The following is a 19,914-nucleotide window of genomic DNA, read 5'->3' on the forward strand; positions in this document are numbered from 1 at the left end:
GCTTCATTACTACAGAAGCAGTTATAATCAACCCGGTAGCACAGCTCTGCCACTTCGGGGTAAAAAGAGGCAGCTTCAGCGTAAGGCGAGGCATGAGGAGCGGAGCATTAGGTAGATAACATCACCTGCAACCCCGCCACGTAACCGCAAGTATCTTGAACTCCAAACTAAAATATATAATGCTTATTTTGGGTCTAGCCCCCTCGAAGCCCTTGTAAAACCTGAAGGAGGTGTAAGTTGTCTACACTTCAGGTATGTTATTTTGGAACTTCGTACTGCGTGAAGCACGATCACTGGCACTAGCGGCTCCACACGAGTTAACAGCACGCATGTTAACAGTGGCGTTTACAATACTGAGAGCGATGATAATATGTTTCAAAATAGCGCATGGGAGATATTGATTTTTGCATGAACACACAATCAGCAATCCATCATTTACGCATGCCAAAGCTACCTTTTGTGATTATTGTGAACGCTATGACACAATATGCAAAGAGCGTTTTTTGAATAATTAGAGATCAGCGAGCCATTCAACCTTGCATGACCACAAATAGTATACCACCACCAATACAACTTGTATTGTACATATTTTTTGCATGGACACATTTGTGGAGGAAGAGAGAGTTGACACTACCAGCTACTGGGGGCTTATAAAGTATTGCCATTTTAAGTTGCATCAAGATTAATCTGTATAGTAGTGAATCACTACTTTATGAGTCTCCCATTACCCTTTCCCATGTCTTGTTTTTACTTTATATGTTCACATTGTTTGTCCACAGGTACATTGAGACCTCAAAGAAGAAACAGGTTGAAAATTTCCCTTTTTCTATCACTTGTTTGCAATAGTTTAGTAAACTTGCGCCACTCTCACTTATCACGATTAGTCCTGAAGTAAGCCCTTAAGTCCGAATCCCGGCAGACAGGGCAGAAACATGTCGACCATTTTTTATTATTCACTAAAATGCTAGGGCGTTCTGAAATCCTAATTTTTTCAATAGAACGCACTATTTTTGAGCATTCCCCTAAAAGGGGCTACCCGAACCCAGACCTAATAAAGTCCATTATCTGGTTGTACGGGTACTTTGAACTGAACACTGTCCACATCACTGGGTCACTACTGTTTATAACCATGGGTAAGATCCTAATGGTGGAGGCTGCATACCAAAACTAACCCTATGATTATGCACACACATGTATGAAGAGCGGAGAACCAAGATATACCGCTACCCATACTTCCCAACACGTGCATGAGGGTTTTTTATCAGAGACACTTTGTTTATCTCCTGCATACCCTGGTTCATGCAGGACAAGTGATCCTTCCCCATTTGATTATTTGGATTAAAATTAGGAAACTGAAGGATCAAGATTTCCTCCTCCCCCTTTTTGATTAGTAAATATTAAAATAGGTTAGTTGTGAAAGCCTTTTGAAGTCCGATATTATTACAGTCCATACAAAGAGCACAAGGCAGCAGATTCCTTGCCTTTTCTGCTGCAATGCTAAAGGCTTTGTCCCCAGAACTAGTTAAATAGATTCTCCGGTTGTTAAAAGACATGACATAGAAGACAAAAGACTTCTGGAAGGAAGATGGATAAAGAATTTATCAGACAGGAAATGTTGGACTTGGCCCTTCTGGCAGGTTCACCCCTGAACTTTTTGCTTTTATTTGTGACATGGTGTTAGTGATTTTTTGGTTTCTGCACACTTTACCACTGTGTCCCAGGGTAAAGTGAGTGCGTGTGGTAAGGTTAGCCTGCCCTCCCATAGGAATGCATGGGGAATATATGTGTCCCTGATAGTTCCTGATGCGTGGGGTGTGCAGGTTCGAGTCTGGTAGTGCGGACTCGTGTTATTGAATGCTGCGCAATGATGCGTGCAGCATGTTTGTGTCTAATATGGAAGTGCCACTTCTAGAAGTGTGCCTGTCTGTGCAGTGAATGTGCTGGCGTGTGATTGGCTGGAGCTGGCTGGTGTGCCGGGCTCCAGGAGTCTGAGTGGGTCTGCCTGGTGGTGAGTGTTGAGATCAGCATGTGTGATGTGAGGGAGTGGTGCACCTGGGACCTGATTAGGGCTGGGCTTTCCCCACACAATGCTGGCTCCGCCCCCTGTGGTGCGACTGATGACCCTAGCCTGCCTGGTGAATGGAAAGGGTGGCTGAGGAAAACAAAGCACTCCAAAACCAGCAGCGACTGGTTTTTCCTGCACCCTGAGACAAAGGTTTTGACTGTATAAAAAGGGGCTGTGTCCCCTTACAAAATGTTCTTGTTTCCCACTCGAATCTACCAGGGGCGTGCTGCTGCAGGGGCCCAGGGGAAGGCTTGCCTCCCTGGGCCCTGCCCAGCTCCTGGACTGCTGATGTCCTGGACTCCTGAAAGGTCTTTTGCTGACCTTTGTGCTGGACTGGTGTTTTCCTAGTGCCTGGGAGCACTTCATAGTTTTCCTAGCGCCTGGGAGCGCTCTTAATTGTCCTACAGCGCTTGGGAGTGCTGTATTCCCTTCTAAGCGCCTGGAAGCACTTTATTTGCGATTATATTGCCTGGTAGCGCTTTTATCCCACTTTTGCGGATACCCACGCTTCGTGTTGCCGTGTGCCTGCCCCCTTTGTTTGGCCACTGACGGGTGCCCACCCAGCCAGGGGCATGGCCGGCATTGTATATTCCTTGAATTAATCGGGAGCCAACCCCGAGATTGTCCCCGCCACCGCCCAGCCCGCAGCAGGAAGTCAGGCAGGCCGGGGGCGGGACCAGGGGACAACAGGAAGTGACTGTGCTTCCCCCGGGGCTCCCAGGAGGAGGGAGAGCCCCGGAGTGCAGGAGCAGAGAGGCGGCTGCCAGCGAGGCTCCCGGCTGGAAGGGAGAGCCTCGCCCGCCACACCGAGTCCCGCAGCAAGAGCCAGCCATCAGCAGGAGGAGCGAGAGCCCTCCAGTCCCCCAGCCACCGCGAGACCGGTGAGTACCCGGGAAGGAGAGGGGGGCGTCGGGGCACATTGCCGGTGCCTGCCCCTCCCCTCCAGAGCAAGGGCCGCAGTGTTGGAAGGCCCGTGGGGCCTCACTTGATGCAGAGTCCCCCAGGGAGGGACTCCGACGTGTGCGATAAAGGCAGGCCCACGTCCTGACAGCGCTTTATAGATGGTACAGCCCAACTTGAACAGGTAGCGTTGGAGTAAAGGAAGCCAATGAAGCCTTTTCAACAATGGCCTCACATGCCGAGGTTTAGGCTGACCGAAGATAAGCCTAGCTGCCTGATTCTGGACCAGTTGTAGCCGGTGTAACTGGTAGGCCGCTGTGCTAGTATATAGGGAGTTTGCGTAATCAATACGCGAGATGACCAGGGCAAGAGCCACTTGGAAAGGGCAGGGGTGGAAAGGAATCTGCTGATTTTCCGAATTCTTCGGAGATGGAAAAAGCACGCAGAGACCACTGAGTTGATCTGGGCTTTCATGGCTGATCACGATTCCCAGGCTTTTTACCGATTTGGCTGGGAGAGGAGGGCTCCCTAATAGCGGTGCCAGAAGTTGGAACGCCAGGGGTTGGCCGGACCACCAGTAGGGATCAGCTCCGTCTTGTCTGGATTTAACTTGAGTTCAATGGTATTCATCCAATCACTGATGAGATTCATAGTAGATTGGAAGCTGGACACAGATGATACGGAAGTGTCAATGTTAAATACCAGCTGAAAGTCGTCGGCGTAATTAAAGACTGCGACCCCTCTTTTATGCATGTCCAGAACCAAGGGCAGAACATACAGATTGAAAAGTAAGGGTGAAAGGGAAGAGCCACAGGTCGATTTTTTTTTGCTCTGCCCTGAAGCTAGCAAGGGGCACCGATTGAGAACAGTTGCTGAGAAATGAAGTAGTTCATTTCAAAGACACGCCCTGAATCCCAGCGCGGCCGACAGGGTCGATCAGAATGTTGCTCATCAAAGCTTGAAAGAGCAGTTAATAGCTTGAAGTCCAGCTGTGTATCTTTCTCTTCTGCGTAGATGTAGAATGAGGAATAATATTCTACAGCTAGCCTCGCTAATGGTAACCTAAAGAAGTTAAATAGTTATGGTGAGAGTTTGGAATATTTAGAACACCATAGAAAAGGCTCCTGGCACCTGTCTTATCTGGTGAAAAGGCCACAATCAACTTTCCACCTTTAAAGAATGCAGAGAGACGTTCCAGAACTTTACCACAGACCCCAATGTTGGACAATCAAGACAGCATGATGGTCTCATCAGCTTTAACAAAAGCAACTAATAAATCAACTAACACCATTGCTCCAACTCCACCTTTGTCCACAAACCAGCAAAGGCCGTCCACCGGTGAGAGAACAACAAGCTCAGTGCTTTGGCACTTATGGAATCTGGCATCAACATTTCTCAGGATGCCACAAAATTCACTGACCTGAGAACGGACAGTCTTCCCTAAGACTTTACTGAAACAAGGGAGCCAAGAAATGGGATGATAGTTCAACAGGTTTTTACAGTTCAGATTTGGTTTTTTAATAGCAGTTTCACAATAGCTGTGTTCAAGCTCTGAGGTAAACCTCCCTGATCTAAGGAGGTATTAAATATATCCAGAATTAGACATGGGCTTTCTAGCAGAAGCTTTCTCATCCAGTTAACTGGACACAAGTCCTGAAGGGAGCCTGAGGCATGCACTGAGTGGCCTACTGAGAGACGTTGGAGATCAGTGACTAATTTAAAATGTGTGAATTCTTTCGAAGGAGCATCAGGGAACTCCAAATGTGTTAACTAACTTGTTTTCAGCACTGCTCTTGCATACTGCTAGGGGGTGCAGCGCAGCTCTGCACCGGCTTCTGTACTGCCCCAGAAGTGAAGCAGCGGAGCCGCATGTAAGTGTCACACCTGTGCGCTGATGTCAGTTTCTTACCTCCCTTTCCTCGACCTCAGGAGTGGAGTCTGAATAACTGACGGTACCAGTGTATTGATTAATAACTTGGAACCCTTTTAGATGTTAAAAAGAGGCCACTTCACAGAATTGTGAGGGGGAGGAGGGAGGGCAATCTTCAGTTGGGTTTAGTATCCACCAGAAAGAGCATTACCAAATGTAAGGAAGTTGTTCTTCTGATGGATACTACTAACAGAAGATTTCTCATCCTGGAATAGACAGCAAAGCAGGAGATCGGCAGGTGGGGGGTCTGTAGAGTGGACACAGACCAAAAATATGCAGATGCGAGTGGGGAAACTGCCCTCTCTGCTGGACTTGGCTGAAATGGAGCAGCGCTTTGTGAACATTTACAATGACGCCCATGTCAGATGAGAACGGCGGGCTCTGTGTGGGACAGTATATTAGTACCAGCCTTAGCCCTGGTAGAATGGGCTCTTGGATGCTGCGTGGAGGTTTCATCGCCAGTGCTTTGCCACTCTTAATGCAGAGGAGCATTTACAAGGCCCTCTTCTGTACAGCCTTCCATTTCTTCACAGCAGAGAACTCCACAAAAAGCTGATTGTCCGCCCCTTGTTCCTTGGAGTGATCAACGTAAGAGCAGGAATCACTTTTAGGGTCCAGGCAATGGAGACTCTCCTCCTCTTGCGAGGAGTGAGGGGTAAAAAAGGGCAACTGATGATTAGTTAAAGGTGGAAGGAGTCAAAATTTTATCAAAAATACAGATTGAATCCTCACCAATAACTCGTCCAGGAAAAATGTGGTTGAGGGCTGTTGCACTGAAGGTGCATGAACTTCACTCACCATCAAACTGACGTACTCACAATGAGAAAGACATTTTTCAAAATCAGGAGAAGCAGCGAGTGACCAAAGGTCGAACACAGGAGAAATGTCAAGACCAAGTCAAGTACCACTGTAGCATCATAAATGTCTTGAGATGGAACATTTGTCTTAAAACTTTAATAAATCTCATCACAACAAGTGAATCATGCAATGATGGTTGGTCTGCCGAAAGTAGAATGGCCAACAAATAATCTTTAATAGTGCAAGGCCTCGCTGGGCCAAAGATAAAACAAACCAATGGACATCCAACAGCCTTCCCTGCAAGGGATCAATTTTACGAGTGCGGCACCAGGCCAGAGGTTTTCTCACTCCTGGCGTAAACAGATTTCAAGAAAGGGTCCCTTGCCACAAGGGTGACATCCACCACTTCTGTTTGAAGATCAAACGCAATCAACAGTCGCCGTTCAGTCCACCCGCATGTAGTTGGATAGCGTGTCGATTCAGGTGGAAGACCCTGCCTAACTCTGCGACTGAAGATCCTCATAAACAGGCAGTCTGAGCGGAGGACAGATGGTCATGCACAGACATTTTGGGTAATAAATAAGTGATAAATGGGATGATTAAATTAATCTCAGTCATGGGGAATTATTAAGGACTGCATTCCGTACACCGTGATTTTGCACACCCCGCCAGCTTAGTTTCAGACCTGGCAGTAGGTTGGACATTAGCTTGGGTTCAGCTGTTCTTGTCCGCCAGTGATGCTTGGGGGTAGCACCATGTTAGGTATTGTTGTGATGGGAATGCCTCCTGGGTGGTGTACAGCAGTATTCCTCTGCTCCGAGTGCCCGACTGTGAGTATCTAGCATCCTGGTTTTTGTTTTCGGCTCTAGCCTCCCACTAAGTTAGTGTGTCAGCAGAAGCCGAGATCTACTGCTATCGGACCTGAGGTGCTGACCGCCCCTGTGACCTTTGGGGGCACCGAGCGTGCTTTCTTTTTAAGCATAGTGAACGCCTGTCGTGGTCATGGGCTTAGCATGTAGAATGATGGTGACAGTGCACTATATTTTATCAATTCATAACTGTGATGAGAACTTTTTCTTTGTGTCACTGGAGTGAATGCCGACTCACTCACTGGAATAAATGTCTGCTTGTATGTGCTATCACAGATTCTAGTGCTAACATCCCAACTGGATGTTGGTTTGTGTTTGCACATGCGGCCTGTGCGGTACATGCATTATGTACATGAGTGTCCACCAGTAATGAATGCCTTTGGGTTCCATTTTCACAGCCCCTTGCATGTTTAAATGTACAAGATGGAGGTAAGGTTATTTTCCCACAAAGAGCCTTGACCAGCTGGAAGAAATGGTTACTATAACCTGAAATGCCTAGAAGACAGCTTACCTGCTTGTGGAGGGAAGGAGCCTGCTAAGACTGCAGGAGGTGTGGCTGCCCACAGAGAACTAATAGCAGCAACACCAGTGAGTCTTGGCGGAGCACCATAGGAAGCAGGCCCTACTCTCCTACAGTGGCCCTGCTGCATCCTCAATATAAGTGACAGGGGTGATCCTGCTGCATCCTCAATATAAGTGTCAGAGGTGATCCTGCTGCATCCTCAATATAAGTGACAGAGGTGGTCCTGCTGCATCCTCAATATAAGTGACAGAGGTGGTCCTGCTGCATCCTCAATATAAGTGACAGAGGTGATCCTGCTGCATCCTCAATATAAGTGACAGAGGTGACCCTGCCGCATCCTCAATATAAGTGTCAGAGGTGGTACTGCTGCATCCTCAATATAAGTGACAGAGGTGACCCTGCTGCATCCTCAATAAAAGTGTCAGAGGTGGCCCTGCTGCATCCTCAATATAAGTGACAGAGGTGACCCTGCTGCATCCTCAATATAAGTAACAGGGGTGACCCTGCTGCATCCTCCATATAAGTGACAGAGGTGACCCTGCTGCATCCTCAATATAAGTGACAGAGGTGGTCCTGCTGCTTCTTCAATATAAGTGACAGAGGCGACCCTGCTGCATCCTCAATATAAGTGACAGAGGTGTCCCTGCTGCATCCTCAATATAAGTGACAGAGGTGGTCCTGCTGCATCCTCAATATAAGTGACAGAGGTGACCCTGCTGCATCCTCAATATAAGTATCAGAGGTGACCCTGCTGCATCCTCAATATAAGGGACAGAGGTGACCCTGCTGCTTCCTCAATATAAGTGACAGAGGTGTCCCTGCTGCATCTTCAATATAAGTGACAGAGTTGACCCTGCTGCATCCTCAATATAAGTGAAAGAGGTGTCCCTGCTGCATCCTCAATATAAGTGACAGAGTAGACCCTGCTGCATCCTCAATATAGTGACAGGGGTAGACCTGCTGCATCCTCAATATAGGTGACAGAGGTGGTTCTGCTGCATCCTCAATATAAGTGATAGAGGTGGTCCTGCAAATGACAGAGGTGACCCTGCTGCATCCGCAATATAAGTGACAGAGATGGTCCTACTGCATCCTCAATATAAGTGACAGAGGTGACCCTGCTGCATCCTCAATATAAGTGACAGAGGCGACCCTGCTGCATCCTCAATATAAGTGTCAGAGGTGACCCTGCTGCATCCTCAATATAAGTGTCAGAGGAGACCCTGCTGCATCCTCAATATAGGTGACAGAGGTGACCCTGCTGCATCCTCAATATAAGTGACAGAGAAGGTCCTGCTGCATCCTCATTATAAGTGAGAGAGGAGGCCCTGCTACATCCTCAATATAAGGTACCCATGTGGTCCTGCTGCATCCTCAATATAAGTTACAGAGTTGGTCCTGCTGCATCCTCAATATAAGTGGCAGAGGTGACCCTGCTGCATCCTCAATATAAGTGACAGAGGTGACCCTGCTGCATCCTCTATATAAGTGACAGAGGTGGTCCTGCTGCATCCTCAATATAAGTGACAGAGATGGTCATGCTGCATCCTCTATATAAGTGACAGAGGTGGTCCTGCTACATCCTCAATATAAGTGACAGAGATGGTCATGCTGCATTCTCAATATAAGTGTCAGAGGTGGTCCTGCTACATCCTCAATATAAGTGACAGAGGTGACCCTGCTGCATCCTCAATATAAGTGACAGAGGTGGTCCTGCTGCATCCTCAATATAAGTGAGAGAGGAGGCCCTGCTGCATCCTCAATATAAGTGACAGAGGTAACCATGCTGCATCCTCAATATAAGTGACAGAGGTGACCCTGCTGCATCCTCAACATAAGTGTCAGAGGTGACCCTGCTGCATCCTCAATATAAGTGACAAAGGTGGTCATACTGCATTCTCAATATAAGTGACAGAGGTGACCCTGCTGCATCCTCAATATTAGTAACAAAGGTGGTCCTGCTGCTTCCTCTTTATAAGTGACAGAGGTGACCCTGCTGCAACCTCAATATAAGTGACAAAGGTGACCCTGCTGCATCCTTAATATAAGTGACAGAGGTGGTCCTGCTGCATCCTCAATATAAGTGACAGAGGTGACTCTGCTGCATCCTTATTTTAGGTGACAGAGGTGGTCCTGCTACATCCTCAATGTAAGTGACAGAGGTGACCCTGCTGCATCCTCAATATAAGTGACAGAGGTGACCCTGCTGCATCCTCAATATAAGTGACAGAGATGGTCATGCTGCATTCTCAATATAAGTGTCAGAGGTGGTCCTGCTACATCCTCAATATAAGTGACAGAGGTGGTCCTGCTGCATCCTCAATATAAGTGACAGAGGTGACCCTGCTGCATCCTCAATATAAGTGACAGAGATGGTCATGCTGCATTCTCAATATAAGTGTCAGAGGTGGTCCTGCTACATCCTCAATATAAGTGACAGAGGTGGTCCTGCTGCATCCTCAATATAAGTGACAGCGGTGACCCTGCTGCGTCCTCAATATAAGTGACAGAGGTGACCCTGTTGCATCCTCAATATAAGTGACAGAGGTGGTCCTGCTGCATCCTCAATATAAGTGAGAGAGGAGGCCCTGCTACATCCTCAATATAAGGTACCCATGTGGTCCTGCTGCATCCTCAATATAAGTTACAGAGTTGGTCCTGCTGCATCCTCAATATAAGTGGCAGAGGTGACCCTGCTGCATCCTCAATATAAGTGACAGAGGTGACCCTGCTGCATCCTCAATATAAGTGACAGAGGTGGTCCTGCAAGTGACAGAGGTGACCCTGCTGCATCCTCAATATAAGTGTCAGAGGTGACCCTGCTGCATCCTCAATATAAGTGACAGAGGTGACCCTGCTGCAACCTCAATATAAGTGACAGAGATGGTCCTGCTACATACTCAATATAAGTGACAGAGGTGGTCCTGCTGCATCCTCAATATAGGTGACAGAGGTGACCCTGCTGCATCCTCAATATAAGTGACAGAGAAGGTCCTGCTGCATCCTCAATATAAGAGACAGAGGTGACCCTGCTGCATCCTCAATATAAGAGACAGAGGTGACCCTGCTGCATCCTCAATATAAGGGACAGAGGTGACCCTGCTGCATCCTCAATCTAAGTGACAGAGGTGGTCCTGCTGCATCCTCAATATAAGTGACAGAGGTGGTCCTGCTGCATCTTCAATATAAGTGACAGAGTTGACCCTGCTGCATCCTCAATATAAGTGACAGAGGTGTCCCTGCTGCATCCTCAATATAAGTGACAGAGGTGGCCCTGCTGCATCCTCAATATAAGTGACAGAGGTGACCCTGCTGCATCCTCAATATAAGTATCAGAGGTGACCCTGCTGCATCCTCAATATAAGGGACAGAGGTGACCCTGCTGCATCCTCAAAATAAGTGAGAGAGGAGGCCCTGCTGCATCCTCAATATAAGTGACATAGGTGACCCTGCTGCATCCTCAATATAAGTGGCAGAGGTGACCCTGCTGCATCCTCAATATAAGTGACAGAGGTGATCCTGCTGCATCCTCAACATAAGTTACAGAGTTGGTCCTGCAAGTGACAGAGGTGACCCTGCTGCATCCGCAATATAAGTGACAGAGATGGTCCTGCTGCATCCTCAATATAAGTGACAGAGGTTACCCTGCTGCATCCTCAATATAAGTGACAGAGGCGACCCTGCTGCATCCTCAATATAAGTGTCAGAGGTGACCCTGCTGCATCCTCAATATAAGTGACAGAGGTGGCCCTGCTGCATCCTCAATATAAGTGAGAGAGGAGGCCCTGCTGCATCCTCAATATAAGTGACAAAGGTGACCCTGCTGCATCCTCAATATAAGTGACAGAGATGGTCCTGCTGCATCCTCAATATAATAGACAGAGGTGACCCTGCTGCATCCTCAATATAATTGACAGAGGTGACCCTGCTGCATCCTCAATATAGTGTCAGAGGTGACCCTGCTGCATCCTCAATATAAGTGACAGAGGTGACCCTGCTGCATCCTCAATATAAGTGTCAGAGGGGACCTTGCTGCATCCTCAATGTAAGTGCAGAGGTGACCCTGCTGCATCCTCAATATAAGTGACACAGGTGACCCTGCTGCATCCTCAATTTAAGTGACAAAGGTGGTCCTGCTGCATCCTCAATATAAGTGTCAGAGGGGACCCTGCTGCATCCTCAATATAAGGGACAGAGGTGGCCCTGCTGCATCCTCAATATAAGTGACAGAGGTGATCCTGCTGCATCCTCAATATAAGTGACACAGGTGACCCTGCTGCATCCTCAATATAAGTGACAGAGGTGGTCCTGCTGCATCTTCAATATAAGTGACAGAGTTGACCCTGCTGCATCCTCAATATAAGTGACAGAGGTGTCCCTGCTGCATCCTCAATATAAGTGACAGAGGTGGCCCTGCTGCATCCTCAATATAAGTGACAGAGGTGACCCTGCTGCATCCTCAATATAAGTATCAGAGGTGACCCTGCTGCATCCTCAATATAAGGGACAGAGGTGACCCTGCTGCATCCTCAATATAAGGGACAGAGGTGACCCTGCTGCTTCTTCAATATAAGTGACAGAGGCGACCCTGCTGCATCCTCAATATAAGTGACAGAGGTGTCCCTGCTGCATCCTCAATATAAGTGACAGAGGTGGTCCTGCTGCTTCTTCAATATAAGTGACAGAGGCGACCCTGCTGCATCCTCAATATAAGTGACAGAGGTGTCCCTGCTGCATCCTCAATATAAGTGACAGAGGTGGTCCTGCTGCATCCTCAATATAAGTGACAGAGGTGACCCTGCTGCATCCTCAATATAAGTATCAGAGGTGACCCTGCTGCATCCTCAATATAAGGGACAGAGGTGACCCTGCTGCTTCCTCAATATAAGTGACAGAGGTGTCCCTGCTGCATCCTCGTTATAAGTGACAGAGTTGACCCTGCTGCATCCTCAATATAAGTGACAGAGGTGGTCCTGCTGCATCCTCAATATAAGTGACAGAGGTGTTCCTGGTCATCCTCAATATAAGTGACAGAGGTGACCCTGCTGCATCCTCAATATAAGTGACAGAGGTGACCCTGCTGCATCCTCAAAATAAGGGATAGAGGTGACCCTGCTGGATCCTCAATATAAGTGTCAGAGGTGGTCCTGCTGCATCCTCAATATAAGTGACAGAGGTGACCCTGCTGCATCCTCAATATAAGTGACAGAGGTGACCCTGCTGCATCCTCAAAATAAGGGATAGAGGTGACCCTGCTGGATCCTCAATATAAGTGTCAGAGGTGACCCTGCTGCATCCTCAATATAAGTGACAAAGGTGGTCCTGCTGCTTCTTCAATATAAGTGACAGAGTTGACCCTGCTGCATCCTCAATATAAGTGACAGAGGTGCCCCTGCTGCATCCTCAATATAAGTGTCAGAGGGGACCCTGCTGCATCCTCAATGTAAGTGACAGAGGTGACCCTGCTGCATCCTCAATATAAGTGACAGAGGTGACCCTGCTGCATCCTCAATATAAGTGACAGAGGTGACCCTGCTGCATCCTAATTATAAGTGTCAGAGGTGAAGATCACACGCAAGGACCGTACCGGCCACACAGGAGGAGGAATCGCTATCGTCCATAAAAAATCAATCCACATCTCTACCAGCTCTGACGTCAACCTCGCCAACTCTGAACACCTTCACTTCCAGATCCACATCGACCCCAAGACCACACTCAGAGGCACCCTCCTCTACAGACCACCAGGACCCCGCGCAAAATTCAGTGAAGACATCACAGACTTCATCACTCCTCACGCGCTCCCCTCCAAAGATTACATCCTTCTGGGAGACCTCAACTTTCACCTTGAAAAGAACAACGACCGCAACACCGCCACCCTCCTGGACAACCTCGCAAACCTCGGACTTAAACAACTGGTCACTTCCCCCACCCACATCGCAGGTCACACACTCAACCCCATCTTCACCTCCAGCAATCATGTCTCCTTCAGCCATACAACGGATCTCCTCTGGACTGACCACAGCTGCGTTCACTTCACCTACAACAAGCCTAAACACATCATCCACCCCCAACCAACTCTACAAAGAAACTGGAACAAAATCACCATCGACCAGATCTCCTCATCGCTCCTCCTAAACACCCCAGCCCACTCTTCTAACCCAGACCAAGCCGCCGCCAACTTCACCCTATGGTTATCCAACACCGCCGACACCTTAGCACCACTGAAAAAACGTCAAAGCAAATCTGGCAGCAAGAAGGCCTCATGGTTCAACGATGATCTTAAGAAGTCCAAGAAACTCTGCCGCTCCCTGGAAAAGACCTGGAAAAAAGACACAAACCACTAGCACCAAGGACGCCTTCAAAAACGCCACCCGCTCACACCACCAACTAATCCGAAAGGCCAAGAAAACAGCATTCAAGGATCGACTAGACAACAACGCCCACAACAGCAAAGAACTTTTCAACATCGTCAAGGAATTTACCAATCCCTCGGCCAACTCCAACGACATCACCCCCTCCCAAGCCCTCTGCGACTCCCTAGCCTCATTCTTCCACAACAAAATTGCAGACATCCACAACAGCTTCGACAACCAACCCGGAGACCAACCCACCCAACCATATGATGAACATTCTCCCCCCTTGAACATCCTTAACGACTGGAACCCAATCTCCACTGAGGACACCATCCGCCTGATGAACTCCATCCACTCAGGATCCCCCACAGACCTATGTCCTCACCACATCTTCAACAAAGCAGACTCCGTCATAGCACCGCACCTCCGAGACGTCATCAACTGCTCCTTCAACTCCGCCACCTTCCCGGAAAGCTGGAAACACGCTGAACTCACCGCCCTTCGGAAAAAACCCACAGCGGACCCCACCGAACTCAAAAATTACCGCCCAATATCACTCCTTCCTTTCCCGGCCAAAGTCATCGAGAAAGCTGTCAACAACCAGCTCGCCGCTTTCCTCGAAGCCAACAAATCCCTCGAGCCCTCACAATCTGGCTTCCGAGCAAAACACAGCACTGAGACCGCCCTCATCGCAGCAACAGACGACATTCGAACTCTACTGGACAATGGAGACACAGTCGCCCTCATCCTCCTCGACCTCTCTGCAGCCTTCGACACAGTCTGCCACAGCACCCTCTTACAACGCCTCAGAAACATCGGAATCCAAGGAAAAGCACTTGAATGGATCACCTCGTTCCTCACCGGAAGAACCCAGAGAGTCCGCCTTCCACCATTCAAGTCTGAGGACACTGAAGTCATCTGTGGCATACCACAAGGATCCTCACTCAGTCCCACCCTCTCCAACGTATACATGAGCCCCCTCGCGGCCATCGCACGCCAACACAACCTCAACATCATCTCTTACGCGGATGACACTCAACTTATCCTATCTCTCACCAATGACCCCAGCACCGCCAAAACTAACCTACACGAAGGAATGAAAGAAGTTGCCGAATGGATGAAACACAGCCGTCTGAAACTGAACTCAGATAAAACAGAAGTCCTCATCTTAGGTTCATCCCCCTCTGCATGGGACGACTCTTGGTGGCCGGAAGCCCTTGGAAAAGCACCCATCCCGACAGACCACGCACGGAACCTAGGCGTTATCCTGGATTCTTCACTTTCAATGAACAGACAAGTCAGCGCCGTATCCTCATCCTGTTTCAACATTCTTCGCATGCTCAAAAAAACATTTTGCTGGATCCCCACCGAAACCAGAAAAACAGTCACCCATGCTCTGGTCACGAGCCGACTGGACTACGGAAACACCCTCTACGCAGGTACTACCGCTAAACTCCAGAAGAAACTCGAACGAATCCAAAACGCCTCAGCCAGAATCATATTAGACATCCTGCGTAACGAACACATCTCTGGTCACCTGAAAGACCTCCACTGGCTACCCGTCAACAAGAGGATCACGTTCCGACTGCTAACCCACGCACACAAATCACTCTACGACATCGGACCAGAATGCCTCAACTCACGACTGTCCTTCTACACCCCCTCCCGCCAACTACGTTCTTCCAGCCAAGCCCTCGCCACTGTACCTCGCATCAACAAGTCAACCATGGGAGGCAGATCCTTCTCATACCTGGCTGCTAAAACGTGGAACTGACTCCCCACCTACCTTCGCCTTACCCAGAACCACCTAGCATTCAGAAAGCAACTTAAAACGTGGATATTTGACAAGTAATCCTCCTCCCCTCCCTAAGCGCCTTGAGACCATCTGGGTATGTAGTGCGCTATATAAATTCTCTGACTTGACTTGACCCTGCTGCATCCTCAATGGAAGTGACAGAGTTGACCCTGCTGCATCCTCAATATAAATGACAGAGGTGGTACTGCTGCATCCTCAATATAAGGGACAGAGGTGACCCTGTTGCATCCTCATTATAAGTGTCAGAGGTGACCCTGCTGCATCCTCAATGTAAGTGACAGAGGTGACCCTTCTGCATCTTCAATATAAGTGACAGAGGTGACTCTGCTGCATCCTCAATATAAGAGACAGAGGTGGTCCTGCTGCATCCTCAATGTAAGTGTCAGAGTTGACCCTGCTGCATCCTCAATATAAATGACAGAGGTGACCCTGCTGCATCCTCAATATAAGGGACAGAGGTGACCCTGTTGCATCCTCATTATAAGTGTCAGAGGTGACCCTGCTGCATTCTCGTTATAAGTGTCAGAGGTGACCCTGCTGCATCCTCAATATAAGGGACAGAGGTGACCCTGTTGCATCCTCATTATAAGTGTCAGAGGTGACCCTGCTGCATCCTCAATGTAAGTGACAGAGGTGACCCTTCTGCATCTTCAATATAAGTGACAGAGGTGACCCTGTTGCATCCTCATTATAAGTGTCAGAGGTGACCCTGCTGCATCCTCAATGTAAGTGACAGAGGTGACCCTTCTGCATCCTCAATATAAGGGACAGAGGTGACCATGTTGCATCCTCATTATAAGTGTCAGAGGTGACCCTGCTGCATCCTCAATGTAAGTGACAGAGGTGACCCTTCTGCATCCTCAATATAAGGGACAGAGGTGACCCTGTTGCATCCTCATTATAAGTGACAGATGTGACCCTGCTGCATCCTCAATGTAAGTGACAGAGGTGACCCTTCTGCATCTTCAATATAAGAGACAGAGGTGGTCCTGCTGCATCCTCAATGTAAGTGTCAGAGTTGACCCTGCTGCATCCTCAATATAAGTGACAGAGGTGACCCTGCTTCATCCTCAATATAAGTGTCAGAGTTGACCCTGCTGCATCCTCAATATAAGGGACAGAGGTGACCCTGTTGCATCCTCATTATAAGTGTCAGAGGTGACCCTGCTGCATCCTCAATGTAAGTGTCAGAGTTGACCCTGCTGCATCCTCAATAAAAGTGTCAAAGGTGACCCTGCTGCATCCTCAATATAAGTGACAGAGGTGACCCTGCTGCATCCTCAATATAAGTGACAGAGGTGGTCCTGCTGCATCCTCAATATAAGTGGCTGTGGTGACCCTGCTGCATCCTCAATATAAGTGATAGAGGTGACCCTGCTGCATCCTCAATATAAGTGACAGAGGTGACCCTACTGCATACTCAATATAAGTGACAGAGGTGACCCTGCTGCATCCTCAATATAAGAGACAGAGGTGGTTCTGTTCCATCCTCAATATAAGTGTCAGAGGTGACCCTGCTGCATCCTCAATGTAAGTGACAGAGGTGACCCTTCTGCATCTTCAATATAAGTGACAGAGGTGACCCTGTTGCATCCTCATTATAAGTGTCAGAGGTGACCCTGCTGCATCCTCAATGTAAGTGACAGAGGTGACCCTTCTGCATCCTCAATATAAGGGACAGAGGTGACCCTGTTGCATCCTCATTATAAGTGTCAGAGGTGACCCTGCTGCATCCTCAATGTAAGTGACAGAGGTGACCCTTCTGCATCCTCAATATAAGGGACAGAGGTGACCCTGTTGCATCCTCATTATAAGTGACAGATGTGACCCTGCTGCATCCTCAATGTAAGTGACAGAGGTGACCCTTCTGCATCTTCAATATAAGAGACAGAGGTGGTCCTGCTGCATCCTCAATGTAAGTGTCAGAGTTGACCCTGCTGCATCCTCAATATAAGTGACAGAGGTGACCCTGCTTCATCCTCAATATAAGTGTCAGAGTTGACCCTGCTGCATCCTCAATATAAGGGACAGAGGTGACCCTGTTGCATCCTCATTATAAGTGTCAGAGGTGACCCTGCTGCATCCTCAATGTAAGTGTCAGAGTTGACCCTGCTGCATCCTCAATAAAAGTGTCAAAGGTGACCCTGCTGCATCCTCAATATAAGTGACAGAGGTGACCCTGCTGCATCCTCAATATAAGTGACAGAGGTGGTCCTGCTGCATCCTCAATATAAGTGGCTGTGGTGACCCTGCTGCATCCTCAATATAAGTGATAGAGGTGACCCTGCTGCATCCTCAATATAAGTGACAGAGGTGACCCTACTGCATACTCAATATAAGTGACAGAGGTGACCCTGCTGCATCCTCAATATAAGAGACAGATGTGGTTCTGTTCCATCCTCAATATAAGTGACAGAGGTGACCCTACTGCATACTCAATATAAGTGACAGAGGTGACCCTGCTGCATCCTCAATATAAGTGACACAGGTGACCCAACTGCATACTCAATAGAAGTGACAGAGGTGACCCTACTGCATACTCAATAGAAGTGACAGAGGTGACCCTACTGCATACTCAATAGAAGTGACAGAGGTGACCCTACTGCATACTCAATAGAAGTGACAGAGGTGACCCTGCTGCATCCTCAATATAGGTGACACAGGTGTGACCCTGCTGCATCCTCAATATAAGGGACAGAGGTGACCCTGCTGCATCCTCAAAATAAGAGACAGAGGTGACCCTGCTGTATCTTCAATATAAGTGACAGAGGTGGTCCTGCTGCATCCTCAATATAAGGGACAGAGGTGACCCTGCTGCATCCTCAATATAAGAGACAGAGGTGGTCCTGCTGCATCCTCAATATGAGTGAGAGAGGTGGTCCTGCTGCTCCTTTCAGCTGTATTCGGCACCAGGCTTTCGTACCAGGTAGTTCATTCAATTGGGTTAATTCCATCCAGTCTGACATCAATCCAGGGTAGTGATAGCGCAGGTTTAGCCAAGACACTGGACATCACATGTGGACGGTCACAGGGCTCATGCTCTCTCTACTCTCTTCAACTTCCATGAGTCTTGGTTAGAACCAGGACTCCACTTTCAAAGGTGAGCTGATGACCCCCAGCACTAGAGATGAAAGCAGGGCGAGGGGGGTCGAGGTCCTCCTCAGTATTCAGAGATACATGAATAGAAGCTCATTAAATGATAACCAGTCATTACATTTTGATTGTTTTTTTCTCCCGCCTGCCCAAACATGCTCTGATTATTTCAAATTTCCAGATTCTGTTTCTTTGACTCTGTTTCCCATCCCGTGTGAAGGCTGCTTGTTTTTATTCCCTCCATGTCTCTACCACAAGGCATCTTGTTTTGAATTCTAGCTTTTCGCAAATACAGATGATGTATACACTCATCTGTACGGTGCTCTGATGAACAGAAAGCCTGGTCTGTGATATCAAAATATAAATCAAATTTAAAAAATGAACGTGGGTATTGGTTTACAATTTCAGAAATAACATCTACAACCTTTATTTAACTAAGAGCTCATACCTGATGTTGTTGGAACGCAGGGCAGCACTCACTCCTCACACCTCATTAATCACTCCTCACTCCTCACTCCTCACCCCTCACTCCTCACCCCTCAACCCTCATTCTTCACTCCTCACTCCTCACTCCTCACTCCTCTCTCCTCACTCCTCACCCCTCACCCCTCACTCCTCACCCCTCACTCCTCACTCCTCACTCCTCACTCCTCACTCCTCACTCCTCACTCCTCATGCCTCACGCCTCACTCCTCACTCCTCACTCCTCACCCCTCACTCCTCACTCCTCATTTCTCATTATACACTGACCTGTTTGGCAGATGGTTTGCGGTAATTTTTCCTCTTGGGCTAAATTAAATTCAACCCCCCCCCCTCCCAACCTGATAGCGCCTCAAACAGGCTTCTGGGAACTAACCTTGAAACCCACATGTAAGAAACATATGAAGGAGAGAAACTGCTCTCAGAGCCAATGAATACAGAGGAAAATACAAAGTACAGATGAGACAGAAATGCCCCCCCCCTCTCTGTTCCTTACTCGATCTTCTGCAGCCGGGTGTCCGGGTGCTTCAGGGCGTCACAGAGCAGGGTCGCACCAGCGTCACTCAGTTTATTGTCACTCAAGTCCAGGTCCAGCAAAGAGCGGTTGGAGCGAAGGACGACGGCAAGAGCTGCACAGGAAGCACCGGTTATCGAACACCTCCTGAGGCTAAGAAGGGGAGAGAAAGAGAGAGAGGTAAAACATTAATAACTCTAAGGATTTATTGGTAAAAGAATAAAAAAGAAGGCAAAAATATTCAGAACAGCAGCGGTCTCGGCCCTGTTCTCTCTGATCCGAGGTGCACAAGAAACACTTGAGCCCCTCCCGCTGTCACCTGCTTTCAGTCCTGATGTTGTTGGTACGCAGGGCAGCACTCACTCCTCACTCCTCACCCCTCACTCCTCACCCCTCGTCCCTCGCTCCTCGCTCCTCACTCCTCACTCCTCACCCCTCACCCCTCACCCCTCACTCCTCACTCCTCACTCCTCACCCCTCACTCCTCACCCCTCATTCCTCACTCCTCACTCCTCGTCCCTCACTCCTCACTCCTCACCCCTCACTCCTCACCCCTCGTCCCTCGCTCCTCGC

At 48.5% G+C, this 19,914-nt stretch overlaps 1 protein-coding gene across 1 annotated transcript in view; it reads right to left on the bottom strand.

Moving 5' to 3' along the window:
* The window catches only part of LOC147736956 (NACHT, LRR and PYD domains-containing protein 3-like), a 409,027-nt gene that overhangs the window by 41,361 nt on the left and 347,752 nt on the right, over positions 1-19,914 (bottom strand). The window contains exon 9 of the mRNA XM_086922388.1: positions 19,324-19,494. Within this exon, the coding sequence (XP_086778514.1) occupies positions 19,324-19,494 (171 nt within the window). The remainder of the gene's footprint in view (positions 1-19,323; positions 19,495-19,914) is intronic.

The sequence above is a fragment of the Lissotriton vulgaris genome, chromosome 1_1 (assembly GCF_964263255.1).
Source record: "Lissotriton vulgaris chromosome 1_1, aLisVul1.2, whole genome shotgun sequence".
Classification (NCBI taxonomy): Eukaryota; Metazoa; Chordata; class Amphibia; order Caudata; family Salamandridae; genus Lissotriton; species Lissotriton vulgaris.